The 24,518-nt window shown below is 52.5% G+C and overlaps 1 protein-coding gene across 19 annotated transcripts in view; it reads left to right on the forward strand.

Annotated features, from left to right (window-relative positions):
• Nucleotides 1-24,518, forward strand: part of NFASC (neurofascin) — a 181,627-nt gene that overhangs the window by 99,666 nt on the left and 57,443 nt on the right. For 12 of the 19 annotated variants that reach the window (XM_060644232.3, XM_060644242.3, XM_060644235.3 and 9 more), the window contains 6 exons: nt 9,174-9,357; nt 15,310-15,327; nt 16,107-16,212; nt 17,747-17,943; nt 18,404-18,526; nt 20,692-20,862. In XM_060644232.3, coding sequence (XP_060500215.2) covers nt 9,174-9,357; nt 15,310-15,327; nt 16,107-16,212; nt 17,747-17,943; nt 18,404-18,526; nt 20,692-20,862 — 799 coding nt within the window. The remainder of the gene's footprint in view (nt 1-9,173; nt 9,358-15,309; nt 15,328-16,106; nt 16,213-17,746; nt 17,944-18,403; nt 18,527-20,691; nt 20,863-24,518) is intronic. The other 7 variants (XM_060644234.3, XM_060644237.3, XM_060644246.3 and 4 more) reach the window with 1 other exon arrangement.

Raw genomic sequence — 24,518 nt, forward strand, 5'->3', positions numbered from 1 at the left:
AGAGAGAAGAGGAGGCCGGAAGTGGTGGTTCAGAGGCCAAGGAGAAAAGAATGTGAGGAGGGATGGATGGAGTGGTTGACGGAAGCCGATGCCGCCTCCAAGAGGTCTGGCGAGATAAAGACTAAGGACGCTAGAGTCGGCCGTCGGGAGGCCAACGGGAGGTCTGGAGGGAGCGTTCCAGAGTCTGGTTGGAGGAGGGAAAGAGAACTCAGGAAATAAAAGCAGAAGCCATAGTCCACTCTCTAAACAAACTTTCATGAGAAGAGAGAGAAGGAAAAAAAACAAATCAGGTGTATGTAGGGAGGCTGTGGGATCCAGAGAATAATCTTTTGTTTTTGTTAGGAGAGAAACTTGAAGGTGTTTCTCTGCTGAGGCCTGGAGAAGAGTTGGGAGATTCAGGAGCATGTGGAGCGGACAGCGGATGGTCAAGGGCGGGTCTCTGCGGAGGGGTGGGCCTGGGTCCAGCAGACGCCGGCAGGAGGAGGGAGGGACCCTTTTTACGCAGAAAGTGGAGGCCATGGGAAGCGTAGGCATCCAGCTAACGTCCCACGGGCATTTCTGACCGTGACAGCGCGCTGTCAGCTGCACGTGGTAGAATACTCGACTCCAGCCGGCTTCAAAATTAAAGGGAATTTGTAATATAAATATATATGCAGTTGGAAGATGCACAGTTAGGGCTGGCTTCAGGGAATGCCCCGTCAGCGACACCAACGGTGGCATGAAGAATCAGGTCTTTCCCCTCTGCCTTCCGCGGTGTTAGATTATCCTCGTGTTACACACGGAGACACCCCCCCCACTGCCCCCTGGGGGACTGGGGATCGTGAAGCAGTCCCAGGAAGCCCCCTGAGCCCAGAGAGCACCGCAGACCTCAACGCAAAAGATGCGAGCCTTGGGACACCTGACGGCTTGCCACGTCCTTCCTCCCAGCCGCGCCTGGCTGTTGCACCCACGCATTGTCGCCGATGGGTTCGGGGTTTTCTGCATTTGGAGAGTCAGACTGCTGCACAAGGATTTCCAGTTCTTTGTTTTACTGACGGAGTCCTTTCTTCAAATAAGACCTCATGCAAAACCCAATATCAACAAACAGGGACTTTGAAGCAGCCCCGGTGAGAGTGGAGTGGGGGTGGGGGCCGAAGTCCCGCTTGTTCCTCCCTCTCCAAATGCTCTCCTCCCTTGGAGAAGGTCCCTGGCACTTCCAAAGAAACCACCAGGCTCCTCTGACCCAATGCAAAAACCTGGCACTAAAAGGTTCTTGAGAAATCTTTCAGGTGTACCCTCCTTACCCTGAATACTTGGTGTGAAACCCCGGGGTGGCCGCGAGGCTGGCTGCATTGGGTGGTTTCATTGAAACAGTGGTGAAGTTTCTGGGTTGGAAAGTGAAGACGCTGGCCTCACCCCGGAGGGTCTCCCTGCCTCCACTGCCACCTGTCTAGATGCCGCCCTCCAAAGAGCAGCCAGGGTGGCCTTTGAGAACAGCTCTCATCAGGTCAACCACCACTTAGAACCCTGCAGTAGCCTCCTGGCGTGTTTAGAATGGAATTTAAATTCCTTACTTTCATCCTCAGAGCTGGCCACACTGGTTGATTTCACCTACCCATCTACTTCCTGCCACAGGGTCTTTGCACAAGCGGTTCCCCTGGCCCCGGATGTTTTCCTGACCCACCTTTATAAAGTTGGCTCGTCCTTGCCATTTAGGTCTCCGTCAAATGTCCCCTTCTCACAGAGGCCTTCTTTGACCATTCACTTCCCTTTACCCCATCAGCCTATTGGGGTTTCTTTTCTTCTTCTTTTTCTTTATTTATTGACTTGATTTTTTTTTAGAGAACTTTTAGATTTACAGCAAAATCAAGCTGGGAGGTATCGAGATTTCCCGTACACCCCCTACCCCCACACACGCACAGCCTCCCTCATTAGCACCACCCCCCACCGGAGAGGTGCAGTTGTAACAAGTGATGAACTCACCCTGACACATCCTAATCACCCACAGTCCGTAGCTGACATGAGGGTTCACTCCCAGTGCTGTCCTTCTGTGGGTTTAGACGAATGTGTAATGACATGGGCCCACCATCATCGTCTCATACAGAGGAGTTTGATGCCCTGAAAATCCTCTGTGCTCCATCTATTCATTCCTTCTCCCCCCCCCCCCCCCCAACCTCTGGCGACCACTGATCTTTTTACCACCTCCATAGCTTTGCCTTTTCCAGAATGTCACCTAGGGACATAGAATCATACTGTACGCAGCCTTCCCATGGCTTCTTTCACTTAGTGATACGCATTTAAGCTTCCTCCGTGTCTTCTCGTGGCTTGATAGCTCATTTCTTTTTAGCGCTGAATAGTACTCCGTCGTGTGGATGCACCACAGTTTATGCATCCGTTCACCTACTGAAGGATGAAGGGCATGTAGGTCGCCTCCATATTCCGGTGATTATGGATGAGACGCCGCAGACGCCCGAGTGTGCGGGTCGGATTGTGTTTTCTTCACTGGACCTACTGCTACCTGATTTGTTTTTGTTCACTGCCGATTTCCTGTCTCCCTCACTGGAAAGAAGGCTCCACCAGAGCAGAGAGACCTTATCTCTCATCCTTGTGTTATATTCTCTAAAGCAGCACCTGCTGCCAGATCTGGTAAATGAATGAGTGGCCTGCCGACTGCCACCCAACAGTCCCGGCGGGGGGGGGGGGGGGGGGGGGTGGTTTCTGCTCTCGGAGACATGGAACTGGCAGCTGAGCCACGTTTCAGCCCCGCCAGTCTTTCCTCCCATCATCACAGATGTGTTGTGACCACTGGCACAGCCCCGCCCAGAACGGGGCTGCGGGAATGTGGGGGGCTCCCGGTGATGACAGCTTGTGGGAGCCATGGGCCTCTCAACCGTCTGCCGGGGACAGCTTGTGGTGCCAACCCCAGGGGCTCCCCAGTCTGGGGAAAGAAAGCAAACCAGGATCCAGAAAGAAGGAAAAATTGGAAAGCACACTGATTGCGGGTGGATAATTATTACTAGTAGCCGCTGTTACCAGTAACGTCACGTAGGTAACCGGGATGTTTCCTTCATCCTGCGAACTCAAAGCCCGCCCCGGGGCAGCAGCTAACACGTACTGAGCGTCACTCTGGGCCCTGTGCTTTGCCAAGGGCTTTAAGTAGGAATTGTGTATTAAGTCATCCCAGAAGCCCTCTGGAATAGTCCTGTGTGAGTTTTTCAGATGAGAAATACAGAGGTCTGAAGGTTCAGGACTTGCCCGTAACCCCCACCCCTCAAACTCAAGACAGTCATGCCGCACAGACCATGCTCTCGAACTTGACCAAGAGAGGCTGTCGTGTCCAGCAGTCCGCACCAATGGCTGACCATCACCCGACTCCCACACCCTTCCTGGGCCCCGTCTCAGACATTTTGAATCTGAATCTCCCACAAGGCTTGCAAATTTAAAGTTCCGGAAACTTTAAAGCTTCGGTTCAGGGAGGTTACCTAAGTGAAGGAAGCATCCCACATAAGATAACAGAATTTCTAAGGACATTCAAATTCAAAAAAAAAAACAAACCAGTTTTTTAAATCTGCAGGCCCGATTTGGCCCCTGCCTAGAAGTTTGAGGGTCCAGGAATCTGTGTATTTAAATAGTGCCCAGGAGTTTCTGAGAAGCATCCAGCTCCTTCCCGTGTGGGTACATTGTCAGCACAGCACCTGGCCAAATGCTCCTTGGATTCTTTATGAAACAGTGAGCTCAGTACTTCACCAGGCAGAACATTCCATGTGTGGGTAACTCTGTTCCCTCTCTCTTTTCGTCTTTTTTCACACAGGGGTTGCAGGGCAGGGGGAGGATTTCAGAAGTGCAAGCATCGAATTAATCGTCTTCCGCAGCGTATAGTAGTACACCATCAGCCCACACAAGATTTCTCTTGTGGTTTTGTTTTTGTTCTTTTCCTCACTCTCTCCTCCTGCAATAGCCCTCCTTTTCATGTATTTTACATCCTTACGATCCACCTCTAACCTGTTTGATTTGATGTAAAAGGATCTTTCGGACACATTGTATCGGTAGTATGTGTGGGTAGAGTGTTTACTTTCATGGATGGTACTGTAAGATGGCTACATTTATCAGATTATTCTTCCTTAACATCGCAGAGCAGCAGCTGCCTCTCTGGAACCTTCTCCCATTCGATTCTAGTTTTTTCCCTCGTGGAGCCAAACGGAAAAATTCCACACCTTCTCCCAGCATTCCAAGACAGTCATCACGGCCCCTCTCCTGCAGCCCCCATCTGCCCTCTCACCAGATATGGGATTTTCCCTATTTCTCCCCAGGACGCTCTGTAGTTAGATGGCATTCTCCACCCACCCCCACACCTGCCCCTGAGTGATGTCATTCTCTACCTACCCCTAATGGGAGAGGAACCTGAGATACTTTGTGACTGGGCCACACAGCAAGATAGCGTAAGAAATAAGATTTGATTAGAAGCATGCACTTACCTGCCTTCAGTTAGACATCCCTGCCCTTGGCCTTTCCTACCTGGTTATCGGGATAGGAAAACTGTAACCCTTGGTGATGTGGGGGTACCTGCAGGCAGGACATCTCCCTCCTCACTCTGCCTTGACTTCTTTGAGTGCAACACTAGAATCCACATGCCCGGACACCAGTTAACACTCCTGTTCCTTAGACATGGGTGGAGAGTCCTTCAGAATGTACGGGAAGGATTACAAGCCGTGTGCCTCTCCTCCAGGCTGAGCGGACCAGGCTCCGGGAGCTGAAGGTGCCTATATGCCCATGTGGAATAACCCACCTCCTCCTCTTCTGCCGTTTATCTTTATGAGCACATTAAAGACACCGAAACTTACGTTTCTTTGTTATCGAGGTAAAATTGGCATATCAGAAAGTGAACCAATTTGTAGTGAACAATTCGGTGGCATTTAGGACATTCACAGCATGCACAGCCATCACCTCAATCGAGTAGTTCTTATTCTACTCCAGTGGAATCCCTTCCTCATCCCGACATTATCATCACCCCGAAAGGAAACCCCATACCCGTTACTTCCCGTTCCCCCTTCCCCTCTGCCTCTGGTAAGCACCAACCTGTGTTCTGTCTGTATGGACTTACCTATTTGGGATCTTCAATATAAATGAGATGATTCTGTATGTGACCTTTTGTGTCTTGCTCCTCTCAGCGAGCATAACCATCTCAGGTTCCCTCCACGTTGTAGCAGGTGTCAGCACCTGCCTTCTGTGGCCAAGTGATAGTTCGTGCAATGTCCGTACTGTGATTTTGCTTACGTATTCATCTGTTGATGGACATTTGGGCTGTTTCTACCTTCTGGCTGTTATGAATGATGCTACTATGAACATGTGCACACAGGGACTTGTTTGAGTACTGGTCTTTAACTCTTTGGGGCATATACCTAGAAGTAGAAATATGGGGTCAGATGATAAATCTCTGTTTACTTTTTTAAAGAAACTACATTTTTAAAATTAATTAATTGATTAATTTTTAAATGTTTTATTTATTTTTGAGAGAGAGAGAGGGCACACAAGCAAGGGAGGGGCAGAGAAAGAGGGGGACAGAGGATCTGAAGCAGGTTCCACACTGAGAGCAGAGCCTGATGCAGGGCTTGAGATCATGAGATCATGATCTGAGCCGAAGTCAGACACTCAACCAACTGAGCCACCCAGGCACCCACATTTATTTATTTTTTTATTTAAAATGCTTTTGTTTTGGGGGCGCCTGGGTGGCTTAGTTGGTTGGGTGTCCGACTTTGGCTCAGGTCATGATCTCACAGCTCATGGGTTCAAGCCCCACATCGGGCTCTGTGCTCACAGCTCGGAGCTTGGAGCCTGCTTTGGATTCTGTGTCTCCCTCTCTCTCTGCCTCTCCCCTGCTCACCTTCTGTCTCTCTCTCTCAAAAATAAATAAATATTTTTAAAAAAAGATGCATTGACTTTATATTAAAATGTTTCTGTTTTTGTTTTTGTTTTGAGAGAGAGAGAGCGTGCATGAGCACATGAGCAGGGGAGGGGCAAGGGCAGGAGGGACACAGGATCCAGAGCATTTCTTTTTTAAATAGCAACTTTACTCTGGAACTTTCCTGCATATGGAGAGATGGGAAATTGGGTGAGGAGTCAGGAGATCTGGGTTCTTTTCCTGGCTTTGCCCCTAACCAGCTGTGTGACCTTGAGCAAATCACTTCCCCTCGCTGGGCTCTTGTTTTCTCATTTGAAAAGTAAGGGGATTTCATAAAGCAAAATGATCTTAAAAGTCTCTTCCTCTTTTAAGATTTTACTGGGAAAAAATGGATTCCAGAGAGAAGAGGGAGAGAGAATTATCAAACAGCTACCAGATTATCTCTAAGAACTTTCTCTACCGTGTTTTAAAATTGTGAGTTAAAGGCACCCCAAATAATTGGGCTTTTTTTGGTTTCCTGCCAGTGTGTTTCTAGTTAGTGAATAGCTCTGGCTTCTTATGCCCATCAAGATTCCCAGAACAAGATACCCTTCTCCTGCCCATCACTTCCTGTTGCCGGACAGCTCCTGAACAAAACATGGCAGTCATGAAGCCAAGACGGGAGCCAAACCATCCCCACTGTCCTACGTGAAGGAATGCTGAGCCTCACCCCATGCTGGTTCTCTCAGTACAAGGTGTCAGCCTGATAGCCTGAGTCTGGTCTTTGGAGATGTACGACCCAAGGAGGGGAGTTAGCAGACCCTTCCTTTGTCTGTATAAAGACCATCTTTGGAGGAAGAACCAAAGACGTGCTGTGACGCCGTCCACCCAGATTTTCCTCCTTCAGAGATTTCTACTCCCCTGACCCTCTTCTAGCTGATTGATCTCTGGCCCAAGTGCAGTGCCTAGGGAGGGAGGGAGTTTTTTCCTCCACTGGAGGGGAGCCTCCACAGTATGCCATCCAGGTCCAAAGCATGTGTTCCCCTGAGCCGCCTGCTGGTTTTCTGGGGAGACCCGAGTTTAAACAACAAAAACAAAACAAAAACATGTGATCTAAGTGGTTTATTTCATTCAGTCAGCCATTTATTTGCTCATTTTTTCATCCATCCATCACATATTTTTGAGTGCCTGCCATATTAGATTCTAGGAATAAACAAAATGAGGCACCTTCCCTATGGAGCCTTCCTTTTTTAATAGAGGGTACAGATGAGTGGCTTTTGGAAAGAACACAATGAATACGAAGTGACAAGTGCTTGACAAGGGGGCCACAAATGGTGTTCAGGAGTACAGACGAGGCACACACAAGTCACACTTGGCAAAAATCGTGAGAGGGCAGATTCAAAGCATGTTCTAGACAGAAGCTAATCTGTGTAGAAGTCACAGAGCACGACACATGATGGGACCTAGGAGATGACCAGTACTTGCTGGAACACAGAGGGAGGGTGATGAGAGGGGAGGTTGGAGAGGGGACTCCATTAGGGAGGATTTCACAGTCAGGCATCTGTGAGCTAGTGAGTTGACTGGGGCCTGGCATATTTGTATCCACACTTTAGAAAATGACACCTCTGGTGATGGGTGAAGAATGAGTCGGAGGGGTAAGAGTAGAAGTGGGGAGGGACACCCGGCTGCCTCATTTGGTAGAGCATGCGACTCTTGACCTCGGGGTTATAAGTTTGAGCCCCACGTTGGGTGTAGAGATTACTCAAAAACAAAATCTTAAAAAAAAAGAAAAAAAGAGTGGAGGTGGGGAGACCACTCAGGAAGCTGCTGTGGTCGCTGCCATGAACTGATGGTGACTGAAACCAAGGTGGAAGCAGCGGGAAGGAAGTAGATGGGGTCCAGAAACACGTGAGGTTGGGGGCTGCTGCTGGGCCCAGCGTCCAGGACAGAAACTGCTGAAATCTGAATCAGAATCCTTTAGCCCGCCCCACATCCTGGCACAGGGGAGGGTCCTCATCCCCCGGGTCTTCAGAAGCATAACCTTGTCTCCCAGGAGCAAGCCCTGGAGCCCTGCTCCTGTGCCCGACAGCCTCAGTCAGGACAGATGGGAGCTGGTGGTGGTGTACAGGTGAGAGAAGCATCCTGGGGGAGCTGCCTCCAGCCATCCTCTTTGACTTGGCCCCCATGGCAGAACAGCAAACTGGACCAAGTTTTAAGATCCTATGTTCTGGAAACGGTGGCAGTCTTAAAGCACTGTATCTCATTTTTTTTTTTTTCCAAGTATAGTTAACATACAGTGTCGTATTAGTTTCAGATGCACAATATAATGACAACAGTTCTACACATGACTCGGTGCTCATCACGATAAGTGTACTCTTATCCCCTTTATCTATTTCATTCGCCCCCCCACCCACCTTAGCCATTCTTGCTTTTCTCTCTCAGGAGGAGGGGAAAAGGGTTTATCTCTTAAGGACTCCTCCCAGGCCCCTTGGGCAGCCATTTTTAATCCTTCCCCTTGCAGGCCTTAGAATGATTTCTTGTGCTTGAGGATGTGAGCATTGGGTGGTCATAATATCGCTCATTCTACCAACCCCCTGGAAGCCCCTTCTTCTGGGTCATAGTCTCAGCACCGCCATTATCTCTAAAGGGACAACATCAGGGCCACCATACCTTTGTGCACAAAATATCTGCAGAAATTCACTTAAAAAAAAAGTCCAATGAGTAACCAGCTTCCACCTGTCTAACCCCTAACCCTCAGTGCAGCTGCCTTCACTCTGCCCCTGGATCAGAGGACATCAGTGTGATCTTTTCTCTGTGCCCTACCCCAGACTCACTCAAACCCAGGCCCATACAACACATAGGGTTCCTAGAAGCTATGAGATTCATGTGTTTCTCACTGGCCTAGTGCATGGCATCTTCTAGGTGCTGGACCAGTGGGACAGTGTTTGTTTCCAGGATTATTCCAAGCAGAGTTGCCCTTCCTTCTAGAACAGTGGTTCTCAACCGGGAGCGGTTTTGTCCTCCAGGGGACAGTTGGCAATGTCTAGAGACATTTTCGATTGGAGGCAGGAGTGGGTTCTACTGGCATCTAGTGGATAGAGGCCAGGGATGCTGCGAAACATCCTGCAATAATACCCAAGGCAGTTCCCCACACAGAGAATTGTGGGTCCCACATGTCCATCAAGGTTAAGAAATCCTATTCTAGAACACTGGTCTGTGACCAACAGGACCCTGGAGTCCTTCAGGCCCCGGAGGATTGCTAGAACAGACCACAAGTTCAAGAAAAACTCACTTGGCATTGTATTTCTTTCCACAGCTGAACTCTGTCCGAGAGGCCCAGTTAGAGCTGCTGGAGGCAGCAAGACCCCGCGGGCCGGGGAGCAGGGAGCGGGGCCCAGTACTGAGGATGGCCAGGCAGCAGCAGCCGCCGCCCTGGGTCCACGCAGCCTTCCTGCTCTGCCTCCTCAGCCTCAGCGGGGCCATCGAGATTCCTATGGATCGTGAGTCCTGCCCCATCCTCTTTGATTCTCCTGATTTGGGGCAGAGGAGTTGGGAGGGGATGGGAGGTCGGCGGGGAGTGAAGAGCAACTTTGGAAGAGGCTGGGGAGAGGGGAAGTGATTCTGGATGCAGAGCTGGGTTTCCCTGCAAAGAATTGACGGAAGCAGATCCGCGTTTGGGAATGTGAGACGAATTGCGCGGCACGATCTCTGAGGACTGTGGCTGAGCTGATGCTGGGGCTGCCTGGAGCCTGCCGAGCAGGGCTGGAGGTGGCAGATTTGAAAGTCAGTGTGGCACTCAGGAGTTCTTCCCTCCACTCTCCTCCCTCCGATCTCTGCAGTCTTGACTTGCCCATCAAAATGGAGTTTCCAAGGACCAAGTGCAATGGATAGTTCTCATTTGCCTTCCTAATATCTGAGCTGGATCCTAGGCCCTCGCGGCTGGACTAATCAGGATGGATGGCCTGGGGAGGGTTGGGAAGGGAATTATTTCGCAGAAGGCTGGGGCTAAATGAAACATTAAAGTAGAGCTCCATTTTAACGCCAGGGTCCAAAACCCAGGCGCTGATTCCCTCTGTGTGTTTTTGCCTCGCCCATGGCGAAGTTGGAAAGTAAAATCTGTATCATTCTGTTTCCCACGGTGGGGGCATTATTTGGCCATCAGAATCATAAAATAAGGGGTTTGGGATGCTGACAGCCATGTCTCTTGCGGCCATATCTGTTGCTACGTTCGTAAGTGGCTCAATGACTGGCAGCCATGCTCCATGGCCCTGCATTTAGCTGCGTACCCCCCTTTGCCGCCATTCTGACACCTCCACCGGAATGTCTTGGCATTCCAGTGCTCTGATGTGGGCATACCACCTCTGTCCCCTGTGTCCTGGTTCCAGAAATAGATGGGATCCACATGATGCCGATGCTGACTTGGGCTCTGTCCAGGTGACAGATGTCTAAGGAGGGCTGGGAGAGGGATACAGGCTCCAAGAAGTGCCCACTGAGCTCTCCAAAGCCAGACCCTGGGGCCGGGAGTCAGCATAGCTTGGAGAAGAATTACACATACTTCAGCGCCCCCCTCCCCACTCAACCCTACAAATAATAACTGCCCAGAGGAGTGGCCACTTCTGGGTAAGAGAAGGCCAGCAGAAACTATAAGGACCCAGAAACAAGACGGGCAAGGCCCTGTTGCCTTCCCAATAGCCCCAAGTGCATGTATGTGTGTGTGCATGCACGTGTGTGTGTGCGTGTGTGTGTTCACTGAATGGGGGGGGGGGGGGTCATGACATGAACTGTTCCCGTGGAGACCATCTCCACTGATAGCTCAAGGAAGAGTCTCTCATTAACAATCCCAGGCAGACAGTCTAATAAGGAGCACGATAAGGCCAAGGCCCTGGAGAGCAGAGGGATACAGAGGAAATTGGGTTATCAAAGAAGTGGTGAAGGCTCATTTCCCTTCTGCTGCTTCTCCTCACTCATTCACTTGCCACTTTGATCCCTGGGGCTAGTGGGTGAGGGGTTCCTTCAAGAAGAACTTATAAATAGACGGCTTTGACATCTTTGTTAGGAATCTGGATTTCTAAAGCTCTACCAGAGCCATGGGCAGGTGAGCTAGCAGTCAGTCTCTCCAGAGTACCGCGTGTGGGGCAAAGAGCCACAAGTGCCCTGACCTCCCCCCCCACCATCTCCCCACCTCAGTGTCCGTGAGGAGGGCCTCGAGTGTCCCCTACTTCCGGAAATGCATTGAAGCAAACATAGACCTTTCCTTGTAAGAGGTACAACTTGATGACCAGGTTGGCACTCGGTATGTCCCACCCCTCCCTCTGCTAATCCCACCTGCTTTTAGTTCTTGGAACTCACCAGAGTAGCAGCTGCCACATGTCTGGCTGAAAGCTAAGTGCTTTAGAAGCATCTCCTCTGAGTCTCATCTTTCGCTGACAGGTTAGAAAACCGAGGTGCAGAGAAATAAAGCCGTTCCCTCCAGCTCATAAGTGGCAGGGCCAGCGCATGACTACAGCACCTCTCTGAATGAGGAGGTGAGGTCTTTTGTGACACCAGGCCTGGTGCCCCGGGCCGCCGCACAACAGGAAACTCATCATGCCTGCCCGAAGCATGCCTCCTATGCCCTATACCTCCCTGCCGGCTGCAGGCTCAGTGGCCCTGGTGACATGTCCAGAATAAGCCTACAGAAGATGAATGCAAGACAAGAGAAGGCCAGCCCTTCAGAGGGGACCCAGTTGCCCAGGGAAGAGGTCCTCTTCAGCCAGGTTTTCCCCTCTTGCTGGGCCCAGCATAACAGGTGCCCCCCAAGTTACCTGAGCCCACCCTTCCTTCTTCACCCTAGGCCGTGGCCCGGTGGGAGGGGCTGGGGAAAGACCGTACGTTCTTACTCCTCTCCCCCCAGAGTCATTGAGGTATTTATTGACATACAACATATGTAAGTTTAAGGTGTACAACTTGATGATTTGCTACACGTATACATTACGCAATGATGACCCCATGGGTTAGTTTACACGTCCATAATTACCTTTTGTGTGTATGGGGTGGCAACTTTGAAGATCTGCTCTCTCAACAACTCTCAGGTGTATGATATAGTTCTGTTAACTACAGTTGCAGGCCGTACGTTAGGTCCCCAGAACATACCCATCTTAGAGCTGGAACTTTGTATGCCTTGACCAGCATCTCCCCACTTTCCCGCCCCCCTCGCAGCCCTTGGCAACCACCATTCTACTTTGTTTCTTTGAGTGTGAAGTTTTTAGATTCTACATAGAGTGAGAACATACCGGATCTTTCTCTGACTTAATTTCACTCAGCGTAAGGTCCTCAGGGCCTATCCGTGTTGTCACAAAAGGTAAGAGAGAGATGCCTACACCCCACGTTCACTGCAGCGTTATTCATAAGAGCCCAGATGTGGGAGAAGTGAAGGCCAGGCACTCTTCTGGGAGAGGCTGCGGGGGCTCTGGCTAGAGGCTGCCCTGTCAGGGGTGCCCTTCCGCTCGCTTGCCCCTTCAGGGGGCATTATCTGTGCCTTGAGGACCGGGGCACTGCTTCTGCTCTGGGGAGTTTGGGCCCAGCAGGCTTCCTGGAATAGCCCCCGGCGGCTACACAATCCCTCATTGAAGCCCCGGCCTCCAGCTCCCGCCGCTGTGCCAACAGAGTCACACGCACCCGCCTCACCCCCCTCACCAGCCCCAAGGAGAACAGCGTGACCTTTGAAGAAAGCAAAGGGTCGCCTCATCAACAAGAGTGGGTTTGCCAAAAAGTGAGTCTGCTGGCAGCTCGCCCCTCTGTCCCCCTCTCCACGTCAAGGGACTGGGCATTTTTCTCCTAGGAGCCCACAGAGGAGACGGCGGGGTGGGAGGAACATTTCTTCCTCACTGTCATCCCAAATAGTGCTGCAGGACGACCTCAATACACACACACACACACACACACACACACACACACACACACCCTTCAGGGATGGGTTGGGTGCCAGGGACTGTAAATACCAGCCAGGGAAAGAGAAGAAGTGCATGTATAAAGGAACCTTGCAGATGGGGCAGGCACCTGCCTTACCCCCTGCAGAGCTCATTGGAAGACTTTTCCTCCCCCTTGGAAGACAGAAGAGCAAACTCATTTTCCACTTGACATCACCAGCAAGTTCTATAGATGGAGAGAAGGGCAGGTGGTGTAACAGAGGGTTTGGGGGGGGGGGGTTGTCACAGGACTAAGTAGGCTGCCCTTGTCCCCAGGCACGCGGTCCTCACAGTCATCTCCCTATGGTGGCTTGTCCTCTGGTTTGGTTGTGTCTCTGTAATAAATTCCTTGGTGGCACAATGACGGTTGCAGATGTCATTACCTCCTTAGGGAATTAGACTCTCAAGAGGCCCCTGGCCTGATTTCAGTGTGGGGCTGGGGACAGCATCCAGCCAGCTCTGAGGGTCTCCACTCCCCCCAAGACCTCCCTCCTTACTCTCCTTTGTCCAGAATGTCAAGGAGGAGAGAGTGTTGGGGCCCCACTTGGCCCACCCACCTCTCTGGCCAAGGACGGATCTGTGAAAGGAGCTTTGGACCAGACTACAGGAGAACTGGTCCTTATTCCAGTTCTGCAGCAAATTTGCTACGTGACTTCCCTTCTAAGAATCTGAGATTCCCTGGATAATGTCTTAGGGCTCTTTCCATTGAGCCAACCTTTGATTTTATAAAAGAGAGGCTTGAAGGCCATGTGGGCAAAGCAAAACCCCTGCCAGGACAAGGACAGAGCCCTCCACTGTGTGTGAGGACCCAAGAGACATCAACTGTGTCTTGAGATGAAGAAACCGCAGGCCTGGGCTAGTGGTCAAAGGGCCTACTTCTCCTGAAAATGGCCCGTTCTCCCCTCCTCCTCCTCCATGCCCAACCACACTGGCTTTCCAGAACTATCTTTCTTGGGCCCCTGGCAGGAAGATCTTATATGGGTGAAGATGCCATCATGGGGAGTTCCCGGGGGCACGTGTTCAGAAACCACAGATTTCTGCTTTTCCCCAGACTTTTCATTCCTTTTTGTTTCCTGCCGAGGCTGCACCCAGGCAAATGGCAAAGCAGATAAAATATTTCAGTGCCCCAGCAGACACACAACCCTGGCCCACTTGAAAGAATTGTTTTGAACCTTTTCGTGGGTCTTACTCAAGACTTTCATGTACCAACAGTGTGGATCGCAGGGGACTCGTTCCTGCCACACTCCACCTTTCCTCTCCCATGTCTGTCTTCTCTCTCGTGACTCTTCCGGAACCTCTTGGTCCTGCCTTAGCCCTGCCTGCTGCACACCGCCCTTCTCTGGGCCCCTGGACTCTTCTTCCACAACTCACTGCGGCTGAGTCAGAAAGCTTCAAGGTCACCTTGGCTCCCCCGCAGCCTTTGCTTCCCGGGGAAGCACCCACTCTGAAGAAGTCAGCCCACAGCACCAACACGTATCTGATATCTGCACCAGCGTGACATACGCACAGCCTGTTACTTCACGATAGAACCATAAAGAAGGGACATCTTACGAAGTTACAGAAACACATGTTCTCCTTTCTGCGAATTTTAACCAAGACCTCCTCCCCAGGAAGCACGTGACCATCAAAGATCCTGCCGTTCGAAGCTTGGTACACAGACCACCAGCTTGTCAGAAACGCAGGGTCTGCTAAATCAGAATCTGCATTTTAACCAGACCCACCCCCCCACCCCCCGCCAGCCTGGGTGATTCATACACTTGTCAGGTTTGAGAAGCCCGACCTCAAACATGCACACACCTGTACACGAGCACCCGCACATCTCAGGTGTGCAGACCTTTGCTACCTGCCTCTTTATCCTTTTCGTAAAAAGCACAGAAAGGAGTGGTGGGCTCTGTTTCATCCCTGCACTTGTTTGGAAGAGGGATTTCCGTAGGGCAGCGTATTTCTGCCATGAGCAGAGCCGCGGTGATTCATCGGTCCCTAGAATTTTCCAAAGGATAGGCAAGAAGGTGCTTGCATGTGGGACAGAGAAGAAGGTGCAGCGGAAGGAGCGAGGCCTGTGGACCGTGTGGGCTTTGCCTCATAGCGCTGGTTCAGATCTGCTGCTGCCAGGCTTCTCAGCCTCAGCCTCGCCCGGGCACCATTGGCCAGGGGGCCCGCTTTCCTCAATGGCGTCCAGAGAGGGTGGACGGCATCTTTAGAGCCCAGCCTCTTTCCAGCAGCATCGTCCCGTTCGATAGTTGGGCTTTCCCGGCAACACCACTTGATGAGAAGCCGGTCTTTCTGCTCAACTGCTTGGTTTGAGCTCCCCGTGGAAATGTCGCCTCTGTGAAGTGCTCGCTGAGTCCATCCCCACCTCTGGGTGGCTCTCCCACCGAGCGCTGCAGCCCTACTCTCCCAGCAGGCTGGGGCGTGAGGACCCCTGGGCGAGTAGTCGTGTACGATAACCTATAACCTCTGTCTTCTTTTCTCCCCCTCACAATGCTAACCCATCGGAACTAACAGCAAGCATTCAGAATGAGCGTAAGTCCCCTGGGCGCCTCTGTGCACCTGTGCCTCTGGGAGGTAGGAGGGCAGCAGGGAGGGTGGGAGAAGGCCAAGTGAGAAGATGGGGGGGGATCAGCCGCCTCTCCACCCTGCCTGCTGGGGGTTTCTTGACACCAGGGCCCTGTAGTGCGGTCCCTTACCACACGGGGACGCAGCCATCCACCCGGAGATTCCTGTTGCTGGGAAGGGCAGAGGAGCAGGTGGGTAAGAAGGGCCTCCACTCCCCACCCTCAGGTAGCTGGCAAGGAGCACCGGGGAGAACACTGGAGGTGGGGACCAAGCGTGAGAGGAGCTGGTTCTTTGGGCCCAGGCCCTGGGAACTTGAACCTGTGAGCTTCAGCCTCCCCACAGTTCGGCCGTCTGTTGACCCTCCAGGGCTCAGAACCATCATGGCTACTAGGCTCTGGAATGTGACCTGCGCTGGGTTCCTTTATTCATTCGACAAACATATATCAAGAACTCTTGTGCACAAGGCATCATACTGAGTGTTGGGATAGAAGAATGGGTAAAACAAAAGTTTCTCGTAGGGATCCCATGAGATCTTCGAGGGATTCTTCTTAGGCTCAGTCTTTGGCATAACCCCCTTTCCTGCGGCCCCATTTAAGGAGCTGGGTCCCCAAAAGGAGGCACTGCCCGCCACCCGTTTGCCTGCTTGTCCTATGGCTCCTGAAGATGTTAATTTCAGCCATTCCCCGAGCCCGGGGCCCCCGGCAGGTCCCCGCAACCCTGACCGCTCCCTGTTTGTGCTGTTGCAGTGTCCCAGCCCCCGACCATCACCAAGCAGTCAGTGAAGGACCACATCGTGGATCCCCGTGATAACATCTTGATTGAGTGTGAAGCAAAGGGGAACCCGGCCCCCAGGTGAGTGCGCTGGCAGGTAAATCCAAGGGGCCCCGCAAAGAGGGCATTGAGACCACACCCCTGCCCTTCAGAGAAGAACCCCCGTCCTCCAGAAGAGGACATGAAACAGAAGCACGGAGATATTACGCCCCTTTGCCAAGGTCTCCCAGATTGAAAAGGGCAGAGCTTAGATTTAAACCCAGGCCTCTGACTGCACTGCCCCCACCCCCCACCCCCACCCCCAGGCCAGGTTTGTCTCCAGCAGACAGAAAACCCTGGAGATTCAGAGATGTTCTGCTATTGGTCCCCCGTCTTCAGAGCAGCCTCCACAGGCTGGACTGTTCCAGAGCCTCGTGCCTGATTCAGACCAAACATGACAGGACCCCGTGCAGGTGTCTGTCAGGGAAAATGAGGCAGGACAGAGCCTTGGGTATATGGCAGCCTTCTTCTGCCCACCCCCCACCTGGTCTGCGTGAGCCTGAGAACGAGCAAGGCCTCTCTCTCACCCAGGGTGGAAGGAACAGGGTCACCCTGCAGGGTCAGGCAGGGCATGGATGGCCTTACTTCTGAAGTTTGGTCTTTGCCCCCCACGGTTCCTTTGCAGTAACAGTGATTCTGAGACACTGAGCAGCCACTCCTGCTTCTTTTAAGTTATGTTCTGGACAGCTGTGCACACATCCCCACCCCCCCAGAAGGAGAGGGAGATTCTAGCGTCTTCCCCTCTGGGCTCAGTTTTGTGAGGGCTGCTTGTTCTTTCAAAGCTGGCCCTCCTGGGCTAGAAGGTGCGGCCACTGCTGTCTTCTGCACCCATGAGCAGGAGCGTGGATAACCCGGGCCATTGCTCTTTGGCTTTGGCTTTAGAGTTGGTTATCGAATGAGACAGGAGAGGTAGAGCCAGCTCCCCGATGTGCTTGGCCTGGGTGAAATATTACAAAAAATCAAACTCCCCGCCTAGGGACACCTGGGTGGCTCAGTCGGTTAAGCATCTGACTCTTGCTTTTGGCTCAGGTCACGATCTCATGGTTCATGGGATCAAGCTCCGAGTCAGGCCCCGAGTGGATGGTGTGGAGCCTGCTTGGGATTGCCTCCTTCTCCCTCTCTCTCTGCCTCTCCGCCCCACCCCACCACTTTCACACACGCCCTCTCTCTTTCTGTCTCAAAAAGAAATAAGTATTCTTTAAAAATAATAATAAAATAAATAAAAACTAAAAGTCCCTGCCTGCTCCCGCAAAGAACATTGTCCCCCGGTGGCTATGTGGGTATCTACCACTTCCAGCCATGACTCCCAGCCTTGGCTGGGTAAGAGCGCTAATGTCAGGGACATGCCCCCCACACGGTCATCTGACTGCCACCTAGGACTCTGCATTTTATCAGGCTTCCCAGTCAGTTCTGCCGCTCAACCAGGGTGGGACCCACTGGTATGGAGGTGCGGTTATGGGACAGGGTCAGGGACCAGAGCCCCGAGGCTCTCACCTGGAGCCCGGAGCTCACCCTGTTTCTCTTTGTGGTCCTGCCTCTCCCCTCCGCGCCCGTCCCCCGCCCCCATCATACACAGCTTCCACTGGACTCGCAACAGCAGGTTCTTCAACATCGCCAAGGACCCCCGGGTGTCAATGAGGAGGAGATCCGGGACCCTGGTGATTGACTTCCGCAGTGGGGGGCGGCCCGAGGAATATGAGGGGGAATACCAGTGCTTTGCCCGGAACAAATTTGGCACGGCCCTGTCCAATAGGATCCGCCTGCAGGTGTCCAGTGAGTAGCATGGGCAGAGGGGGGACCGGCATGCCCTGCTTCTGGGGAAATGGCGGGGGAGCATGGAGGGTCATTCCAGAAAGGCCGCCCCTGCCCTTGGCTGCCTTGGTGCCCTGCAAGTCTTGCTTGCTGTTTGCCTCTGAGGAGGAGCGCACCTCCCCCTACTCAGAAAGATTCCTGGGAGAGGAGGCTACCAAACCAGTCTTGAGCAACTTCACCTGCCTTCTGGGCAAAGGAGGAGAGGAAGGAGAGGAGCCTTTGAAGCTGTGTATTTATTTAGACAAATGGCCTCTGTTCTCTCACTGTACCTCGCCTAGACCCACGGGGGCTCTCTCCCCACTCCCTTGTTCTCCCATCTCCCCTTGTCCTTCTCCCCCTTGCACTTCTGCCTCTAACCTCCTCCTTGCCTCGGCCCCAGCCATCCCCCTCATTTCACCCGCCTCTGTCTGACTCTCCCCAGAATCTCCCCTGTGGCCCAAGGAAAACCTAGACCCTGTCGTGGTTCAAGAAGGTGCTCCCTTGACCCTCCAGTGCAACCCCCCACCCGGACTTCCGTCCCCAGTCATCTTCTGGATGAGCAGCTGTAAGTCTTGGGGGGCGTTTGATTTCTACTTTAATCTTAAGGAGGGGGGTGGGTGTGTGAAATGGGAAGGGCTTGCCCAAGGCTGGAAGGCCTTCACTTGTGAGAAGCCGGTGTAAAGGGGCCACGTGGCTGAGAACACGGTGAGAGGCCGCTCAGGCTAATTTCCTAGCCTGACTGCTGATAGCAAGTTGCTTAACATCTCTGGGCCTCAGTTTCCTCTTCTGGAAGAAATAGGGCTAATCGCTGTCCCTCTTTAATAGGACCATTGTTAGGATAAATGAGGTCATACAGCCAAAATGCTTATAACAGAGCCAGATGCACAGTAAAGTGCTCAGTAATATTTGTGATGATGGTGAGTTGACAGAAAGCCTCGTGGTTCAATCTCTGGTCGGTCTGGATTTACTGGGACACAGCCAGGCACAGGGATGTAACCTTTGATAAAGGAGCAATAGGGAGACGGTGTTTGCAGAGGGACAGAGTATCGTCGAGAGCTTGTTCGGTTCTGTTTTGGACTGCGACTCTTCACCACTCTGGACCTGTTTCTTCCCACATTTTCAACCAAAATAAGTGGGGACGTGAGTTATAAAGGCGACTGGAGCGCCGCTGTCTGTGTCTTCCCGGCTTCCCCTCCGCCTCCTTCCGTACCTGCTCCCCTGTCTGTCCATCCATCACTCAATGTATAGATCTGCCTGCTTGCCTGCTTATCATGCATCTTCCGTCCATCCCCGAGTTTTTAGCGGCCTGCTTCTGAAAGAGGCTGCCTGTCGAGGAGGCAGAGTTGCGCATTGTTTTGCAGACAGAGGGCTTTGCCCTCATTCATTCTCTCGCTACATCACCATGGTGCATACGCCTGGGGAAGGCTGCCCGGCCACGGGCTGGAGGGTTGGTTAGTTAGCTAACAGCTCAGACCCTCTCATCCCCTGCATCACTCCCGTCACCAGCTTATGTCCATGCTGCCTCCCGAGCAGATCTCGTGACCCTTGCTGGCATCTGTCCAACACAGGCCACCATCCGCATTTCCCTGGGTTGCCATAATCAGCCATAACTGGCCTCCTTGGTCTTCCCAAAAATGAATCTGATAGTTTCATTTGTATTCTCTGAGCCCTTCACTGTCTCCTCCATCACCTCGGATGAAGTCCAGACTTCTTTCCCTTCCTGATCTGGCTCCCTCTGCCTCCCCAGCCTTTCAATACTTGGCACAGTGCCTGGCACACAGTAGGCCTACAGTAAATCTTGGGTAAATGATTTGCAGAACCGACCAGCCCATCGTTGAAGGGTTGGCATCATTAACTTTGAGCCTTAAGAAGTAGCGTCTTCAGGGGCTCCTGGGCAGCTCAGTTAGTTGAGTTTCCCGCTCTTGATTTTGGCTCCGGTCCTGGTCTCACGGTTCATGAGATTGAGCCCCTAGTCAGGCTCCGCACCGACAGGGATTCTCTCTCCCTCTCTCTCTGTCCCCCTGCTGCTCGCGTGTGCTCTCTCTCTCAAAATAAATAAACTTCAAAACAAAAAGAAATAGTGACTTAATAAACAATTGTGGGGGGGGGCAGGGTAGGAAAGAGTTTGAATTTACGTCTAATGCTTCAAAAATCATAGATAATGTAGTCAGCCTCCTCAGCCACTCCCAGGATGTCACTAATTCTAAAAAGCACCATTTTCATGTGTTAACCATCACTGAAATTAGGAAACACCCTATAATTGATGGTGCATATCATTGATTAGTATGTATCTCGAGATTATAATTGGTAGTGCTGGTGGGAGTAAGAGCTTCAGATAGAAAACGAGTGAATTTGACTCTTGATTTGGGAAGCAAATCCCTCCCTCTGGCTCGGGGCCAGAGTTTTTCTGGCATGAACAGGAGGCGGAAAAGTATGGCCATAGAGCATGGGTGTGGTGGGCAGACCGGTGTGAATCTGAATCCTGCCCTTCCGTCACTGCTTTTGCAACGCAGGACACATTAAATCCACCCAGACACATCATTAAATCCACCGCTCTCTTATCTGTAAAATGCGAATAAGCCTTGCCTCAGAGTTGAGAGGATTAGACCAAATAACGTTGAATTCCTGACCCACCGGGCGCCCTGTTGGTCCTCGATTGCCAGAACTATCATGATTGTATTACTGTTACCATTACTGCTAACCCCCCTCTGTACCTCTGCTTCCTAATAGCCATGGAGCCCATCACCCAAGACAAGCGCGTCTCCCAGGGCCACAACGGAGACCTGTATTTCTCTAACGTGATGTTGCAAGATATGCAGACAGACTACAGCTGCAATGCCCGCTTCCACTTTACCCACACCATCCAGCAGAAGAACGCGTTCACCCTCAAGGTCCTCACCAGTAAGTGCAGGTCCCTGCCGGGGGCCAGGAGCCAGGGGCACAAGCCCACTGAGCTCATGGAGCCCCAGGCACCTGGGTCTGGGGGAAGCCTTGTCCCCGAGACTGACCAGGGAATCCTCCCGGCTCATTGTGCCTCAGCCACTCGAGCCACTTGAAACGACATCTCTTCATTCTGAAGCCTTGGGTTAAACTTGGTCCCACTCTAAGTCAGTGCCTCTCAAGCTTCGGTGTCAGTCCGAGTCACCTGGCCAACTGGGCAACCATCCCAGGCTCAGCCCTAACCTGCCTCCACGGTCCCGGCCTCCGTGTTCTCCATTAGCTCTCTAGGTGCCCTGGACACACAGCGGCATCGGAGAAGCACTGCTTCGAGTGGCCATCTGGCATCTCTCTCGTGCACGCAGCTTGAGTATTTCTTTTATGTCTAGCCGTTGTATGGTTGTCTGTACTTCTAGAATAAAGCCATAGTACAGAATAGCCAAATGAGTAGGGACACCGCCATGAATTGTGCTTGATTCTGTAACACGTATACGCTGGACCGCCTGGAATGACTGCGTTTGCAAGTTGCAGACTTATGTTCTGGTTTTATTTGTTGCCGTTTTTATTTCCCGACGCCGTTTGGCTGGTGCCAAGGGGAGTCGGCATTTCCCGATCCGCTTAGCACGGGTGGCCCTCCACGGAGGAGGAAACCTAGTCAGTTCACAGAGATACTTCTTGCCGGGGACCCGCCGGCCTGGAGCTCTGGCTTCAAGTCCTCAGCCTGCTTTAGGGCATTGGGTTCAAAGTGGCCGTGGTAGTTTGCAGCGTGGGTTTGTAACAGGCCTTCTCGAGAGGAGACCTCAGTCTGTCGGACTCAGCTGTGAATGCCGTTTTCCACACCGTGGACGGTGGTGGTTTTGGGGGAGGCCAGGCAAATGGCATCACATAGGCACCGGCAGCTGCCGCAGGTGGGGGAAAACAGCCCGAACCCCAGAGCCCACACACCTCCCAGAAGGGCGCGGGGAGAGGCCGGGGGAGCTCACTCCTCACTCACGACAGCTGGGGGCCTGGCCCCCTCATACTGTCGTCTTTCCTCAGCGGTCCCTGCCAGTGATGGAAGCAGGTGGTACTGAGAGCCCCCAGCCCCACACTCCGTGTCCGCTGGGCATCGGGGTGGACCCCCAAGGAACAGCTTTCTTCCTGCTCCCCTTCTCCTGTATGGAAGTTTTTTCCCTTCTTCTTTTTTTTTTTTTTTTCTCTTCATTTCCTTCTCTGCTTTCTCACTCTCTTCCTCCGTCCTTCTTCCTTTCTTCTTTTCTCCTCCCTCATCTTCTTTCTCTCTGGACCCCATTGAACCCTCCTCCAGCCCATCTCCCCCGCTTCTGCAGCTCCCGACGCACTGTTCTAAAGTTGGTGTCACGCTGCCCATAATTTGCTAACCAATAGGATGGCCAGAAACCCCAGGAAAAGCCCCGCGTGCTCCTGGCAGGATGACCCAGCTTCATTCTGCTTGCTGCCCCTCGCTGGCTTTCTTATTCCGGACCCAGGCCCAGAGGGGACCCTTAGAGAAGAAAGTTGGGCTGCCTGAAGTGTCTCAGTGCACGTCAGGAGCAATCAGCTGCCAGCTGGCTGAGCTGAGGAGGACAGTGTGGTCTGCCCAGGACCTCGGAGTGGCCTCTGGAGCCAGGATGCGGCCGGCAGTGCTGGGCAGTGAGGGCAAGATGCTCACCGAGCCAGTCCCCGGACGGCCTTCGGTGCCGTCACCTGGATTCCTTTCTGCTTGCCCGGTGCGATGCTGAAAGTCAGCCTCCTGTTGGGGGAGTGAGTCAGGTGACCTTCTGTGGTCCTCAGTGTCATGTGGGGTGCACGCAGGGAGATGGAAACGGTAAAGCGTCTTCCTCTGTGGAATGAGGCAGCTAGAGATTCTCAACATTTAGAAGTTCGACTTTCCAGAAACATCCTTTTCTGTACCCGAGGAAGAAAAGGATATTTATTTCTGCTTCATTTTGGGGTCCCCTTCGCCACTGAAAACTCTTTCCTCCGAATGCCGAGAACCCCCCAGGTGATGAGAACAGAACCCCGTCTGCTTCCTGGAGTTCTCCCAGGGGCAGCTTTGGCTGGGAGCAAGTTCTGGGCATCTGCGCCAGCCCAGAATTGGGCACAGTTGCTTAAAATAGCACAGTTGTGCTCTCTCTGCTTTCCTGCCTGGAAAGGACATAGGCTCTTTCTTGTACCGCCAGAACCAGGTCTGGGGGTGGGAGGCAAAATAGCCATGCTAGGACAGCTTCAAAGTCTCTTCTCACCATGCCCCTCCACCACCGTTTGCCCCGTGGGGGAAGAAACCAATCTCATCATGCCTGAGTTTGCACTACTTACGTAAAAGGAAGGGGGAAAAGGTATCTAATACAAAACACTGGGTGATCTGAAATCATTTTTCAAATTTGTTTTGGGTTGCGGTCAAAGACAAACAGCAGAGTCGGGCTCACAAAGATGTGCGTGTCCTACTTTGCCCACACCGGAACAGGTCCCTTTGGGTGCCTTCTGCCACAATAAGAGGTGACCGTGGTGAAGGAGGAGGCTTCTCTGCTGAAGCAGACAGTGAAGCACTAAGCCTGCTTCCTTCTAATGTCACTTCTAATCTAAGTGACACTCTTAGGAGTCAGAAAGCCTCCCTGAATTTCTCAGCTGTGCTGCAGAATCCACAAACCGTGAGGTTAGTTCCAAGCTCGTATCACTTCTCTGCAAAGAGGTGGGTTCTGTTTCACCTTGGTCGCATGGGAGCCTAGGAGCATGAAGCCAGGGCCCTTTTAGCTGTGTGCCCCTGTCCTCCCAAGCCAGAGGAGGACCGTCCCCTCCCAAGGCAGCCTCAGCCCCTCCTCCCCTCTGCCACCCTGCCTCTTCATTCCGCGGCAGGCTGAATCCCACCCTTAGCTCCGGGTGAACCCAAGCCGACTCTCCAGACTGGCTCGGACTTTTCAACATGCCCCATCTTAAGGGATAGTTCTGAATATCGCACATCTCCCCTAGTGGATGTTAAGCAGATTTGGGAAGCGATGCAATACGGTCCCAGCGAAGAGTGTTCACAGCCTCTATAATCGGTTGTAACACGATTTGATCTGTCTTCAAATATGCAAATATTCTGGCACAGCGCCTTGCCTCCCTCGGGCGGTTGGACTCTGTCCCTGGCTTCTCAGGGCTGTCTGCTTGGCTTCCAGTCGGCTGTACCCCCCACCCCACCCCCTGTTGGTACCATCAAAACTTGAACCCAGTAGCTGGACGGGGATGGCGGTAGAATGAAAAGCACAGCCTTGGCATGCTTCAGTGCCCTGTTCCAAAATGTCTTTCACGGAGGATTAAATGCCCAAGGGTCTTAATTACCTAACGTCGGAACCAAAGCCGCCGACCTCCTGCTGAAGGGATGACTTCAGCCCCAGCCAGTCTAGGAGCTCTGAATCTCTAGCTTGGTCAGCGGGTTTCTCCCATCCAAGTGTAAAACTCCTAGCCCATACCCTCTCTCTCCTGTCCCAGGCTCCCTTTCGCTTCCGAAAATCTGAACCGCAGCCTGGCTCTCTCTGCCTCCCTGGAGTAGAAGGAGGCCTTCTGCCAGCAGTGACATCTCAGAGACCAGGGTGGTGCCCGCTGGTCAGGTGGGCTGGGGAGGCCGGGTGCTTCTCGCTGGC

The sequence above is a fragment of the Panthera onca genome, chromosome F1, assembly GCF_046562875.1.
Source record: "Panthera onca isolate mPanOnc1 chromosome F1, mPanOnc1 haplotype 2, whole genome shotgun sequence".
Classification (NCBI taxonomy): Eukaryota; Metazoa; Chordata; class Mammalia; order Carnivora; family Felidae; genus Panthera; species Panthera onca.